Source organism: Artibeus jamaicensis, unplaced genomic scaffold (genome assembly GCF_021234435.1).
Source record: "Artibeus jamaicensis isolate MK-2021 breed Jamaican fruit bat unplaced genomic scaffold, CSHL_Jam_final contig_548, whole genome shotgun sequence".
In the NCBI taxonomy this organism is placed as follows: Eukaryota; Metazoa; Chordata; class Mammalia; order Chiroptera; family Phyllostomidae; genus Artibeus; species Artibeus jamaicensis.
Window position 1 is genome coordinate 14,286,790 of NW_026521883.1, and position 13,741 is coordinate 14,300,530.

Below are 13,741 nucleotides of genomic sequence, written 5' to 3' on the forward strand. Positions count from 1 at the left end.
CAAACTCATCATGTCTCCTAAAAAAGATGAAAAAAACACACTTCTTTTACTTTTCCTTCAGTGAATCCATGCTGATTTTTGGCATCTTTGGGAATAAATGACATGTTCGTGGGCAAGGACTCCACTCACCTACTGTTCAGATATTAACAAAACAGCTTTTTTGTGCCTTATTTGTTTTTAGAGTCACTCTATTTTAAATTTGATTAATAAAAGTTGGATTATTTTACTGGATTTGGTGATTCATAGCATATTATTGGAGCGATTACACCAAGTTTTGAGTGTTAGAGAGTCATCTCATAAGCATGGCCTTGGACTTTGCAATTAAATTCTTAACCTTCCTACTACAGAGAGGGAGGGATGCCTTGCTGGGCTCAGTGAGGATGCAGGGGCTACTCTAGTTAGTATGGAGTAAGATGTGGGTGTTTTATTCATGGTTCTGTTGAGCAAATAATATGAACTGTAAATGTTCCCCTTTCCTGGAGTTGGTAATTAGGAGTTAACTAGAGCTATTTCCTGGTTGAGGCCTGTATCACAATATATGTATTATTTATATTTGCACCTCCTACAACAAAACAAAAGCAAGAGGTTGGCATGCAGAGGAACTGGAAGAAAGGCAATAGATTTAAAGCTGGTCTTTGTTTTAAATAGGCTGACTATTCTACACCAGTGACTCATTCTTTGTGAAAGAATATGCTGTTTGGCCTTTTCAGGGGAACTACAGTGCATCCTATGATTTAGCGGCTCAATGAGGCCTTATTCATTAGTTGAACAAAGGCATTTTCTAGAAATGGGGATTATATTTTAAGTATTTTTAGAGGAAAAATGTCGTTGTTCATTTTTACAGTTAATGTGGTGACCAAGGAAAACAGGCTCTTGTAGAGAAGTTTTTAAAGTATACAAGAAAACTTTTATACATGATCTTTTCTTTGTTTTTGATTGGGAGAATTTTGTGCTGACAGAATTTGATGCATATATAAATATTGCTTTGTTGCTTTGGAAGTAATTTTACCTAAATATCAATCTTTCAAAAGGAATATATGTCTTTAGTTTATGATAGTACAATTTACAAAAAATAAAACACTCTGATTTTTTTAAAAAATATTCAAATTCTTGATGTTTCTAATGTCTTAAGTTACATTGAACTATATAGTTTTATTATTTTTCATTTACCTGTCTTATTTACAAGCAGTATAAGAAAATTATAGTCTTTCGATAAATTTTAAAGGCTGTGGCACAATTTTAATTTTCCCCATTGATTACTAAGATCACTTTGTGTAGTTTCAGCTATCATGGTCAATTTTACTGCCTCTACAAATGTGGCAAAGTAAGGACTGCTAGTGGTTAATTAGGTAAATAGGATTGAGAATGGACTCTGAAAAATATAGTATCATTGCCAGGTGGCATTAATGAGGTTCTTGAAGTTACAGATTATGATTTTTGAGTGAAAATAGTCATAGTTACCAGTTTTTCTCCAGCTTCGTTGAGCTGCAGTGGTGTAGGTAGAGAGTTGAATTTAAACAGGATTTGGGTGAGAGTTGGGAGTTGGGTGCAAGGGAGTTTAAGGCAAATGCAATGGAGTAATTATAATAATAATTCACTATGGGATTTAAGGTGAATAAGGAAAAGAAAGAGAACATCCAGTGATGGACAGTGAACAAGGTGGTAGCATTGGTAGATGGAAGGGTCTTAGTGTTGTTAAAGGATTTTTGGAGTCTAGAGGGAATGTCCTGAAAAGAAAAGTGGTGGAAAGAAAGTATGATTTAGAAGTCGAGGTTACGAAGGGGTTTTGGTTATCAATTAATGACAGGTTCAAACCTATGATCATATAAGTGAGAAGTTGAAGTAGGAGAAGACTATCAGAGAGAAGGTGATATGAGTGTATTGGAAGGATCATCAGTGTGAATCTTGTAATTACTAAGATGAAGGATAGTGTCAGAAAGAGTGACTATGAGTTAGGAGCCAAAAATAATAACATGGAGGAAAGTAGTGACTCGGGGGGGGGGGCAGTAAATACCTACACTAAGTTGGCGTATAGTGCCAGGGGTATCCAACCTGCAGGCCGCATGAGGCCTAGGATGGCAATGAATGTGACCCAACACAAAATTGTAAATTTACTTAAAACATCACAAGATTTTTTTGTTTTTGTTAGTGTTTGTTTATTTAATGTGTAGCCCAAGACAACTCTTCGTTCATTGTGACCCAGAGACACCAAAAGGTTGGACACCCCTGGGCATTGTCTCACGCCTCTGAAAGCCAGTCACAGTGAGATTAGTCCTAATGGTCCCAAGGCAGACAGTGGTAAATAGCTGCAAGTGAGGAGCAAGGGAGTGTCTTCTAAGACAGGAAGTGTTCTGGGGTTCCCACTTGGTTTCTGCTGGAGTCCTCGTGATGGAAGTGAGGAATGCTACAGGAGGATTCTCTTTACCCAAGCCAGAACATGGATCAGAAGAGGTGTTTTTCTGAAACATAGGTATTCTCTTCTTGATTCCAGCCAAATGCAACCTACTGAAGGTGAGATAAGGGAAGGGAGTCTTATTGTTGCATCTGGGCCATGTTTTTGTCTTGGAAAGTGGTGGCCTGCTAGGTTGTGGTTCTGTTCTTAAGTTTCTGCTGGCTTCCTTTCAATTCCTGCTCATCCTAGTCTGTAGGCAGTGTTGCATTACACTGGTACTTGCTTGCCTTCTAATTGTGTTGGAGGAGTGGTAGAAAGAAATCCACACATTACGTATATATCAGTTTTATGTATGCATTTATATGTATATATATTTTTGTATATGTAAATACATCAACTTCATGCATTTTATCAAGTAGATTAGATACCCATTAGACACTGCTTGTTTGATTACCCTAATCTTAATATTTGTAGTAGAGACAAATTTGCCACCCCAAATGTGTCTCTTTGGCCTGTGGATTATTTTAGGATGATTATTTTAAGAAACAAAAATTTAAGAAATTTTTTCTTTTGATTTGCCCCTGAAGTGCTTAAAAGAAGTTAAATACAGGGCGTATTCCAAGAAATGGGGCCATCACCAGAGATAAACTACAGAGAATTTGGAAAAGGTGTGGTGGACTGGGGGAAACTTAACAAGTCCTGTTTTTTTTTTTTTTTTAAGATTTTATTTACTTATTTTTAGAGAGAGAGGGAGGGAGGGAGAAGGTCTGGGAGAAAAACATTGATGTGAGAGAGAAACATCCATCAGTTGCAGTTGCTTCTTGCCCCCCAACCCAGGTATGTGCCCTTGACTAGGAACTGAACTAGTCGCTTTGTAGGTGGACCCCAAAACCAGCTGAGCCACACCAGTCAGGGCAAGTCCTGTTTGTTCACATTCTTCTCTGTGTCCCTTAGTCTCTGCAAGGCATGGCAGATAATTTGTTCTTTTACTTCTCTGTGAGTGTCTTCTTCCTTTTTGAAGTTCTAGACCCCTCCTCTCTTCTTCTTAGCTCAGAATGTCATATAAACTTAAGTTACCTTGTTGCCCTTCGGGCCTCCTATTCTTAGGGACTTCTGTGTGTACAAAATTAAATTTGATTTTCTCCTGTTAATCATTCTGTCTCCTGTCAATTTAATTCTTACACCAGCCAGAAGAACCTAGAAGGGTAGAGAAGAATATGTTCCTCCCTGACATGTTCAAATGCCCAGCATTAGCGCCAGTGTATTGATGATACATTGTCCGTGTCTTTAGTATTATTAATATCTGGAAAGTATATTTTATTGGGATACTATATAATAGAGATTGCTGATTATATATAAATTAGACATGTATACTCTTATTTGGCTTTCCGTATTACATTAAAGAAAATGATGTTAAGTTGTTTAAGATAGGGATATTTTTGTTGTTCTTGAATTTAGTTAAGAGGTTCAGTTAAATGCTGTGTACAGGGTTTGGAAGCCATAAAATTCTCTCAGAAATACTTGGTAGCAGGACTTTTGTGCTTGTGTAGGAGCAGATTTAAAATATATTTTATAAAAACTTTGAATAAAGGTAAGTCCTGATTTCTCTTATTCTCATATTATGAGCTTTGCTATTTCTCAGATTTGAATAAAATCAGGCATATTAACTGACTTACACAGTGGACCTAAAATAGATTGCTAATGAATGTCACAGCTTTTTGCTTTCTGAAAGTGAAAATCTTGAATTGTGTAAATCCTTTTTTGAAAAACTTTGAAAATTATAATAATATTTATTTCTGGAAGCATGCAGTATATTTAGATATTGTAGAGTTTACAAGTTTCTGTCTTTAGTTTAAAAATGGAGTTAATTACTGTACTGTATCTGTCTTCAACTTAACTATGTGACTGATTTTTTGGCAAAAGTTTTATTTTAGAATGAATGAAAGCTAGTTATAAATAAAAACATTTAGAAAACTAACAAATACGAACACTACTAAAGAATTTCTGGTATGTTAGACCAAGATTGTTTTGCTATTGTCTGCGATAAAAAAATTGCCAATAAGCTAGTGGAGAGCAGGTATAAAATAAGTTCTGCTCTTGACAAAAGTTTTCACCATGTATTAAGATAATGCTTAACTTCAGTACCAAACATCCCCCAAATTCAGTGACAAAGTGTAACAAAAGCTCATTCCTAAAAAAAAAAAAAAGAAAAGCTCATTCCTTACTATGTAACAGTTTAATGTCACTATTCCTTACCAGGCAGCTTTTCCTCAATAAGCGAGTAGGAGTTCAGGCTACTTTAATTTGCGCTATAGTGTATGTAATTCTGTTTCCAGTTCTTTCCTACCAGCCATTTAGAAAGGAAAAGAGCAGATAAGGACCTTGGCTGGTTCACTTCTCTACTGCTCACATTTCTGCAGCTAGAACTAGGTTATGTCAAACCTAGCCTGGATGGGAGACTAGGAAATTTAGTCTAAGTTAGTACTCAGGATAGTGAGGAACCTGTTTGGTCAATGACTGTCAAACTTGTTTTTTCAATTAAAATCTCTGAACATTTAAAACTTTTTTTTTAAACTGGTCATATGATTGATGAACTTTTAGGGAAGGATTTTGGGGGAGGTTGTATATTTTGGTAAACAGATTATTCCCCAGCCCCATGTACTCTTTAAAAACGTATTTGGTAGTGGTGTGGGATGGGGAGACCAGGTATGTATGGTAGACGTTTAGGGGAAGTCATCTGAAAACAGTCTGTAATGATTTTGAATCTCAGGGCTTTTCCTTTGAAAACTAAGTTAAATAGTTTTTTATTTGGGAGCAGGGCCATTGATGTCCACGCTCTTGTGTCTGTGTTCACTTTTGAGTATGAGAGACAGCAGTTTGGGTATGGAGGTTATTAGATATTTTTATAAAGCTTTATGATAAATTTGAACTGTAGTTTAAAGTAGCTCTTTTTTTATGTGTTCGGAGAGGTCTAATTCAGCTCTAGAATTGCATCAAGTGTTAAAATGCACATTTATTTCATTGAAGTTAAATTAGCCTAAGGTAAATGGTAAAATATGTTATTAACTATTATCTTAATAAACAATCTAAATTAAGGCACCACAAACTGATCCATAAAGGAAGAAAAGAACATACTAACTGAATCATGAGTTAGTGTCTTACCACAGTGTAACAAATTAAAATAAGCTTTCAAAAATATATTATTTGGTATTATCCATTCCCTATGTCAAAACATTTTGTATATTAGTACTCATAGCATTTTTTACTTGTCTGCTTAGTTGTTGCCAGAGTCAGCTGAAGGATTCCTCCTCGTTTACCTTGTTATCTTGTTAGAAATAGGTAAATTACTTTCTTATCCATGATTTAAGGAAAAACTAGCCAGAGAGTCAGGCCACATTTTTTAGTTGCTGGATACTGGACTATTCCAATATTGGCTAAAATAGCACAAAATAGTGGAGGTAAAAATGATATCAAACTATGAACTTGACTTTATGTGATAACGAAAATGAGTAGAAAAATTCCAAGAGCTCTAAAGTCCATTAACTGAATAAAGAACTTAAGCCTGTACGTACACTTGTCTCTGAGTATGCCTTTACATTGTGTTCTTGACATGGAGGAACTTTAGTTAGTGGTCCAGGCAAGCTAGGTTCCATTAAGAATTTGGGCAAGACTCATTGGGGCATTTTCAGGTTGAAATTACAGTAGCAGAAGAAGACAGTTGTGGCGTAGTACTACAAATCTACTAAATGGTAAGAATTGAAAACCCTGGCATGTTACACTATAAAACTTTCTAGCCTCTGTGGTAGATTCTTATTAAATATATGTTAGGTGGTATTGTATTTTCACTTTGCTAAAGCTAGTTTTTGAAATGATAAAGTAATAAATATTAGTTTTTTTCCTAGTTCATCACTTCCTTTGTTACTTTTCCATTTCAAAATCATTTGAGATGAAGTGGTAATCACTATATTGTTTGGATCTGAAGCAACCTTTTTTCTCTGTAATTATTAAGCAATCTGTGGAAGGATACTTTCAGAGACTATGAATATCCTGTTACCTCACATCTTTCACTCAGTGGTTTTAGCACCCATTGATGATCCTGGCCTGCATTAACTAAGACCTGTGGGGTTGTAAAATGGTAACTTTTAAGTCTATCATTTCTTTCACATGTATTGATTAGAATTTTACAGCTGTTGCAATCTTGACCCCTGATAAAAATTAATTTAAAAGTTTAATTTAGAACTGTTATATCAGTGTAGGTGTGTTGTCCATAACTTCTATCTGCCAGTTTAGATTTTTATTATAGTATTTAATTCGTATTTTCAGTAAAATAGGTTAGTAGTGTCCACTTAAGAAACTACTTGCAGAGTTCCTAATTGTAACTCTGTGGATTACATCTATAAGCTACTTATAGATAAGAGATTTTCAGTGCTTCCCCTCCCACCCATGTCTTGACATCTTATTTCGACAGTTCTCCTAATTATGGTTACTAGATTGAATTATAAAATATGTTCATGAACTAAGAAGGACCTTAACAGTGGAGAAGTATGTGAACTTTGGGATAGTGGAGTAAACTTTTAAATGACCAAACTAAATTGAACAGCTCTCTGAAGATAGAACCAATTCAGTTAAGGATATATTAATCATTGTTTAATTGTAAAGGAAAAAAAATGGGTGGTAAAATAGTTTTCGTTTATAAAGCATTTGCTTGAATTATATATTGAGTAAATTTAAACTGTCTGCTTTTACTGTACTAGGAAACATGTTTCTAGGTCACTTTTCTGTGGCCAGTTGGTAATCATTGAAGAAATTCAAGCCAACTATAATATTATATTAGCCTAACTGTAGTTCAGATAGAGGTGGCTTTGTACTTTGCAGCATAGGAATTCATTGTGTTTGAAGGGAAAATTTTAAATTACAAAATGCAGCAAATTGTAGTATTAAGTTGTTCTGTAGGTCCTAAGTGGGAAAAGTTGGGAAAGTTAAACTCAGAATAAATCATGATTATTGTCCTTTTTTAGAATTTACAAATCATCTATATGATAAAGTTCTAGAGGCCAGTGATGTTTTATTGAGAGGGAACTTAGGAACCTACTAGATTTGAGAATTAGAATGCCAACATAATTCCTTTCCTATATTAGTTACGACAGTTAAATTTTCATTTATAAGGTAATTATAAATGTGACAATAATGTTATTTTGTCTTTGTGTTTTAGACTATCCCCATAAATATGGTCCACAGGGGGGCTGTGCAGATCATTCAGTATTTGAAAGGATGAAGAAGTATCAGATGACTGGTGTAGAGGAAATAAGACAGGTAAGGATTTTAAAACTAGCTTGCATTTAAGAAGTGGAAATGAACTTGGGCATGTGTTTCTACATTAAAAATATATGTCCTGACCCTGGCCAGGTAGTTCAGTTGGTTGGAGCATTGTCTGATGTACCAAGGTTGCAAGGTCAATCTCCAGTCAGGGCACATACAAGAGATGACCAATGAATGCATCAATAAGTGGAAAAACAAATCAGTGTTTCTCTCTCTCTCTTCCTCTTCCTCTCTTTCTGTAAGATCAGTTTTTTTAAAAATTCAATAAATATATGTTCTAGAATTTCTGGAAGGTTTACAACACTGGAGAAATACTGATATTGTTTAATGCTCAGAGAGACCAGTTAACTTGCCTGTAATAGAGACGTGGTGCTGAGATTTAAATACAAATCTGTGTGATTCAGTAAACATTACACTGCATGTTCAAAACATACCCAGTCTTACATGTTTTACCATAGAATTTAAAAAACATTCAGTGTGAACTTGTGTTTTCTATAAATGTGCAAGTATTTGTACTAGTATAAAAATTAAATTGACTGACTTCACCTTGTTTGCCTGGGACTTCCCAGTTTAACACTGAGAGTTGTGTGTCTTTAAGCAAACAGATTGTTAAATACCCTAATAATAATCTCAGTGCTATTGATGTTTTAATTGTAAGATCTTTCACTATTTGACTTTTATTCTTTTTTCAACTTCTTTTTTCTTGTTATAGGTATAGGTTTATAGTTACTTAAAACTCAAGTTAAAAATGAAAAAAAATGTTATGGTAAAACACTTATTGAGAAGAAGTAGGGCCTATCTAAAGGTGATGAGCAAGCCTTTTCACAGAAATGGCACCAAAAGCGAAGAAGGAAGCCCCTGCCCTTCTGAAAGCTGAAGCCAAAGTAAAGGCTTTGAAGGCAAAGAAAATGCTGAAAGGCTTTTGCAGCCACACAAAAAAAGGAGATCCTCATATCATGTACCTTCTGATGGCCAAAGACACTGCGACTCCCAAGGCAGCCTCAATATCCTCCGAAGAGTGCCCCCAGGAGATGGCATAGATGGAACCACTATGCCATCATCAAGTTTCCTCTAACTACTAAGTCAGCCATTACAAAGATAGAAGACAACAATACACTTGCATTCATTGTGGTTGTCAAGGCCAACAGCACCAGATCAAAAAGGCTATGAAGAAGCTCTATGATCAGGTCTGATAGAAGACAGCATATGTTGAACTTGCTCCTGACTGTGATGCTTTGATGATATTAACAAAATTGGGATCTTCTAAACAGAGTCTAGCTGGCTCATTCTAAATATAAAAATTGTACACTGTAAAAAAATAAAAATAAAAATAAAGGCAATGAACAAGAAAGAAAGAGGGATTTCCCCTAGAATGTATCAAAAACATGCTATAGCAGTTATGAGTGTGATATTAATGTAGGAATGAACAGTTTAACCAGAGGAGTAAAATTGAGTGCTCATGAAGAGACCTATACATATATGAAACTTGGTTATATATTAGAATTGGGATCTCAAATAGGTGAGGAATAGAAGGGATGATTGAATAAATGGAGCCAGAAAAAAGTGTTTCTCCATTTGGAAAAGGATTAACTTGGATCTCTATTTCTTAACATATTTAAAACAAAACTCCAGATGGATTAAAGTATTAAATGTCTAAAATGAAAACTTTGAAACTCTTAGTAGTAAAAGTAAATAGTTCCCATTCCCATCCTGAGTAACTGGTATCCAGCTATCATTCTTACAGAAATCAAGTAGAAAACAAAATATATGAAACAGTTGTTTTCAAACATTGGAAACAAGCAATGTAGGATCGCAATTCTTGAGAGAGGAAAAATAAATATCTCTGTGATTTCCCTGACCTTTTGACTGGAGAAAAAATTTCAGTTATTGCACAAGGAAGGGTATCTCAAAAAGAGCAGGAAGTGTACAGCAGTCTCACTGAGTTGAACAAACAGGTCACAGTTCAGGGAGGCAGAGTATGAGAGGAGATGGCTATACTGAGAAAAACATCCAGATATCTGCACAAGGGTTTCCTTGAGTCTTAGGTGAATATTAAGCTATACGTGCACAGGGTGAAATTCTGTGAGGAAACTACCAGGGAAAGAAAAACTACTGTGGAATCAATGTATTATTAGAAAATACACTTGTTATATATCCCAAGCCATTTTAGGAGTAGGCTGATTTCACCCTGGAGTTGAAGGCTATAGGAGACTTACTGTAACTAAGCTGAAAAACCAAACTTCAAAATGATCAAGGTGACTTTCAGGTAAATTAGCTGCCTCTCAGAGCAAAATTTGGTAATGCTTGTTAGAAGAGTATGCAGAATGCAGATGCTCAATAATGTAACATTCACAATACCCAGCATTCACAAAACATTACTAGATGATAAGAAGTTGAAAAATGTGATCTATAATCAGGAGAAAAACCACCAGTAGAAACAGAACCAGAAATTACTTCTATTAGCACAGGACTTTAAAACAGCAACTGTAAATACGTTCAAAGACGAACAGAAAAATATAAAAACAAACAAGAATACAAATTATAAGAAAGAACTAAATATAACTTACAGAACTGAAAAGTACATCTTCCGAATTGAAATATTTAATAGATAAGAGCAAATTAATTACTGCAGAAGACAGTGGCTAAACACGAATAAAGGACAATAAGACAATAGATGCCATCTAGATCTATCAGAAAGAGAAAATTACTGGATATGGGGGCAAGGGATGCAGAAAACATTTCAAATATTAATGTCTCAAATGTTTTAATATGAAGAAAAATTTAATTTATGGTCCAAGAAGCTCAATGAAACCCAGGTAGAACACACACACACACACACACACACACACACACACACACAGGCATATTATAATCAAATTATTGGAAACCATTGAAACCGAGAAAACCATAAATAAAAGTAGATACAGAAAAGATATTTTTATATACAGGGGAACAAATACAAGAATAACTTCTTATGCTCGCTTTGGCAGCACATATACTAAAATTGGAACGATATAGAGAGGATTAGCATGGTCCCTGTGCAAGAATAACTTCTGACTTCTTACATAGTACAAACTGAAGATTATATAATTATATTTTCAAAGTGTTGGAAAAAATGTCAAACTAGGATTCTATATTCTGTGAAAATAATTTTAAAAAATGAGGACAAATTAAAGATCATTTTCACACAAACAAAAGGAATTTGTCTGAGGGAATTTGTCTATAGGAGATCTATACTGTAAGAATTGTTAATATAGATTCTTCAGGTAGAAAAAGGAAAGGCGATGGAAACAGATTTATACAAAGAATGAGGAACATAAATATGTGGATAACTATAAAGGACATTTTTCTCATTTGAAAATTTATTTAGAAGAGATGGAAAAAGATAGTACGTGCAAATGGAAAGGAAAAAAAAGCTGGAGTAGCAATGCTTACATCTGACTAAGACGACGAAAACAAAGGCTTTAGTAAGAGACGAAGAAGGATACTATTGTATTTATAAAGGGAGAAATCCAGCAGGAGGATATAACCATTGTAAACATTTATGCATACAACATAGGAGCACCCAAATATGCAAAACAAACCTTGATATAAAAGGAGAGATTGGTGGTGAATACAGTCATAGTAGGGTTTTTTTTTAAGTTTATTGATTTTAAAAAGAGGAAGGGAGAGAAAAACTTTGATTGGTTGCCTGTCATACATGCCTTAACCATGGATTGAACCCACAACCCAGCCATGTACCCGTACCGAGAATCGAGTCACCAGTCCTTCGGTGCATGGGATGATGCTCCAACCAACAAAGCCACACCAGCCAGGGCCATAGTAGGGGATTTTAACACCCATCAATGGATGTATCTTCCAGATAGAAAATAAACATGGAAATGGTGGACTTAAAGAACACACTACATTGAATGGACTTAACTGGTTATCTTTGGAGCATTTTACCCCAAAGCAGCAAAATATATGTATTCTTATCAAGTGTATATGGAATATTTTCTAGGATAGACCACGTGTTAGGACATGAAACAAGTCTCAGTAAATTTAAGAAGATTGAAATCATATCAAGCATCTTCTCTGACTATTTTTATGAAACTAGAAATCAGTCACAAGGGGAAAAACCTGAAAAACACACAAAGACATGGAGGCTAAATAACATGTTACCTAAACAATGAATGGGTTAACAATGGGATAAAAGAAATAAAAAGTTATCATGAAGCAAATGAAAATGAGAACATAACAACCCAATATCTGTGGAACACAGCAAAAGCAGTCCTAAGTGGGAAATTTACAGCATTACAGGCCTACTTAAAGAAACAAGAAAAATTTCAAACAAACAATCCAATTATACACTTAAAGGACTTCAAAAACAACAAGCAGCCCAAAGTAGTACAAGGAAGTAAATAATACAGATCAGAGCATAAATAAATGTAATAAGAGTCTAACAGAACATGCAAAAGATCAATGAAATTAAGAACTGGTTCTTTAAAAAGATAAAATCAACACACCTCTAACCAGACACAGCAAAAAAAATATATAAAAAGAGAGAGAGAATCCAAATAAATAATATCAGAAATGAAAGAGAAGTAACAACTGACATTAAAGAAATTCAAAGGTTTGTAGTAAACTATTATGAACAACTACATCCCAACAAATTGGGTAATCTAGAGGAAATGGGTACAATTCTGGAAACTTAAAATCTTAAACTGAATCAAAAAGAATCAAGAGAATCTGAATAGACAAATTGCACCTAGTGAAATTGGAGAAGAATTAAAAAAAACTTAGAACAAACAAAAGTCCTGGGCTGGATATGTTCACAGGTGAATTTTTACCAAACATTCAAAGAAGTAACTTCTATCATTCTCCAATTATTCCAAAAAATGCAAGAGGAGGGGAGACTCCCGAGCTCATTTTATGAGACCAGCAGTATCTTATTTCCATAACCAGATAAAGACATGACAAAGAAAGAAAATTATAGGCCAGTATCCCTGATGAACATAGATGGTAGAATCCTCAGCAAAATATTAGCAAACTGGATGCAGCAGTACGTTAAAAAGATCGATAGTATGATGAAGTGGGATTTATTCTGGGGATGCAAAGTTAGTACAGTATTTGTGAGTCAATAAACATCATATACCACATAAAATGGACAGAATCACATGGTTGTATCAGTAGATACAGAAAAAGGATTTGATAAAATCCAGTACTATTTTATGATAAAACTTATAAAACTCTTTGTAAAGTAAGAATAATAGGAATATACCTCAATGTGCTATATAACAGACTCACAGCCAGCATCATACTCAGTGGAAAACATGGAAATATTTCCCTTAGGATTGAAATAAGACAGGGATGTCTATTGTCACCACTGTTTTGTTTTTAATCCTCACCCAAGGGATGATTGGGGAAGTTCCAGCCAAGAGGGAGGCATAGGTAGAAACCCTTCACTTCTTCATACAACCAAAAGGATGATATAACCAATGTAAAATTAATAAACAACCAGAAGTGCCAGAAAGTCAAACTGCATGGAAATCCAACAACCAAGGAATTAATGAAAAAATCAACCAGAACTACCAGGCTGGTGCTCCAAGACAAAGAAATATGGCCCAAATGAAAGAACAGAGCAAAACTTCAGAAGGAGAGCTAAGAAATGAGGAGATAGCCAACCTATATGATGGAGAATTTAAAGTCCTGGTAATCAAAATGCTCACAGAACTGATTGAGCTTGGTCAAAAAACGAAAAAACAAATAAAAGATACCCAGAATGAAATAAAGCAAAATTCAGGCATCCAACAGTGACAGGATGGAAACCAGTGCTCAAAGCAATGATTTGGAACAAAAGGTAAAAATAAACATTCATCTGGAACAGAATGAAGAAACAAGAATTCAAAAAAGTAAAGAGAGACTTACAAACTTCTGGGACAACCTGAAATATTCCAATATTTGAATTATAGGGGTGCCAGAAGGAGAAGAACAACAGCAAGAAAACTTACTTGAACAAATAATGAAGGAAAACTTACCCAATCTGGAAAA

The 13,741-nt window shown here is 34.8% G+C and overlaps 1 protein-coding gene and 1 non-coding gene across 2 annotated transcripts in view; both read left to right on the plus strand.

The window, feature by feature from the left end:
• ADAM10 (ADAM metallopeptidase domain 10) overlaps positions 1 to 13,741 on the plus strand; it is a 123,091-nt gene that overhangs the window by 65,706 nt on the left and 43,644 nt on the right. Inside the window, exon 5 of the mRNA XM_037151069.2 lies at positions 7,605 to 7,705. Coding sequence (XP_037006964.1) covers positions 7,605 to 7,705 — 101 coding nt within the window. The remainder of the gene's footprint in view (positions 1 to 7,604; positions 7,706 to 13,741) is intronic.
• Positions 10,686 to 10,791, plus strand: LOC119053509 (U6 spliceosomal RNA). Its single transcript, XR_005083312.2, has one exon. It is a non-coding gene; the product is annotated as a U6 spliceosomal RNA (small nuclear RNA).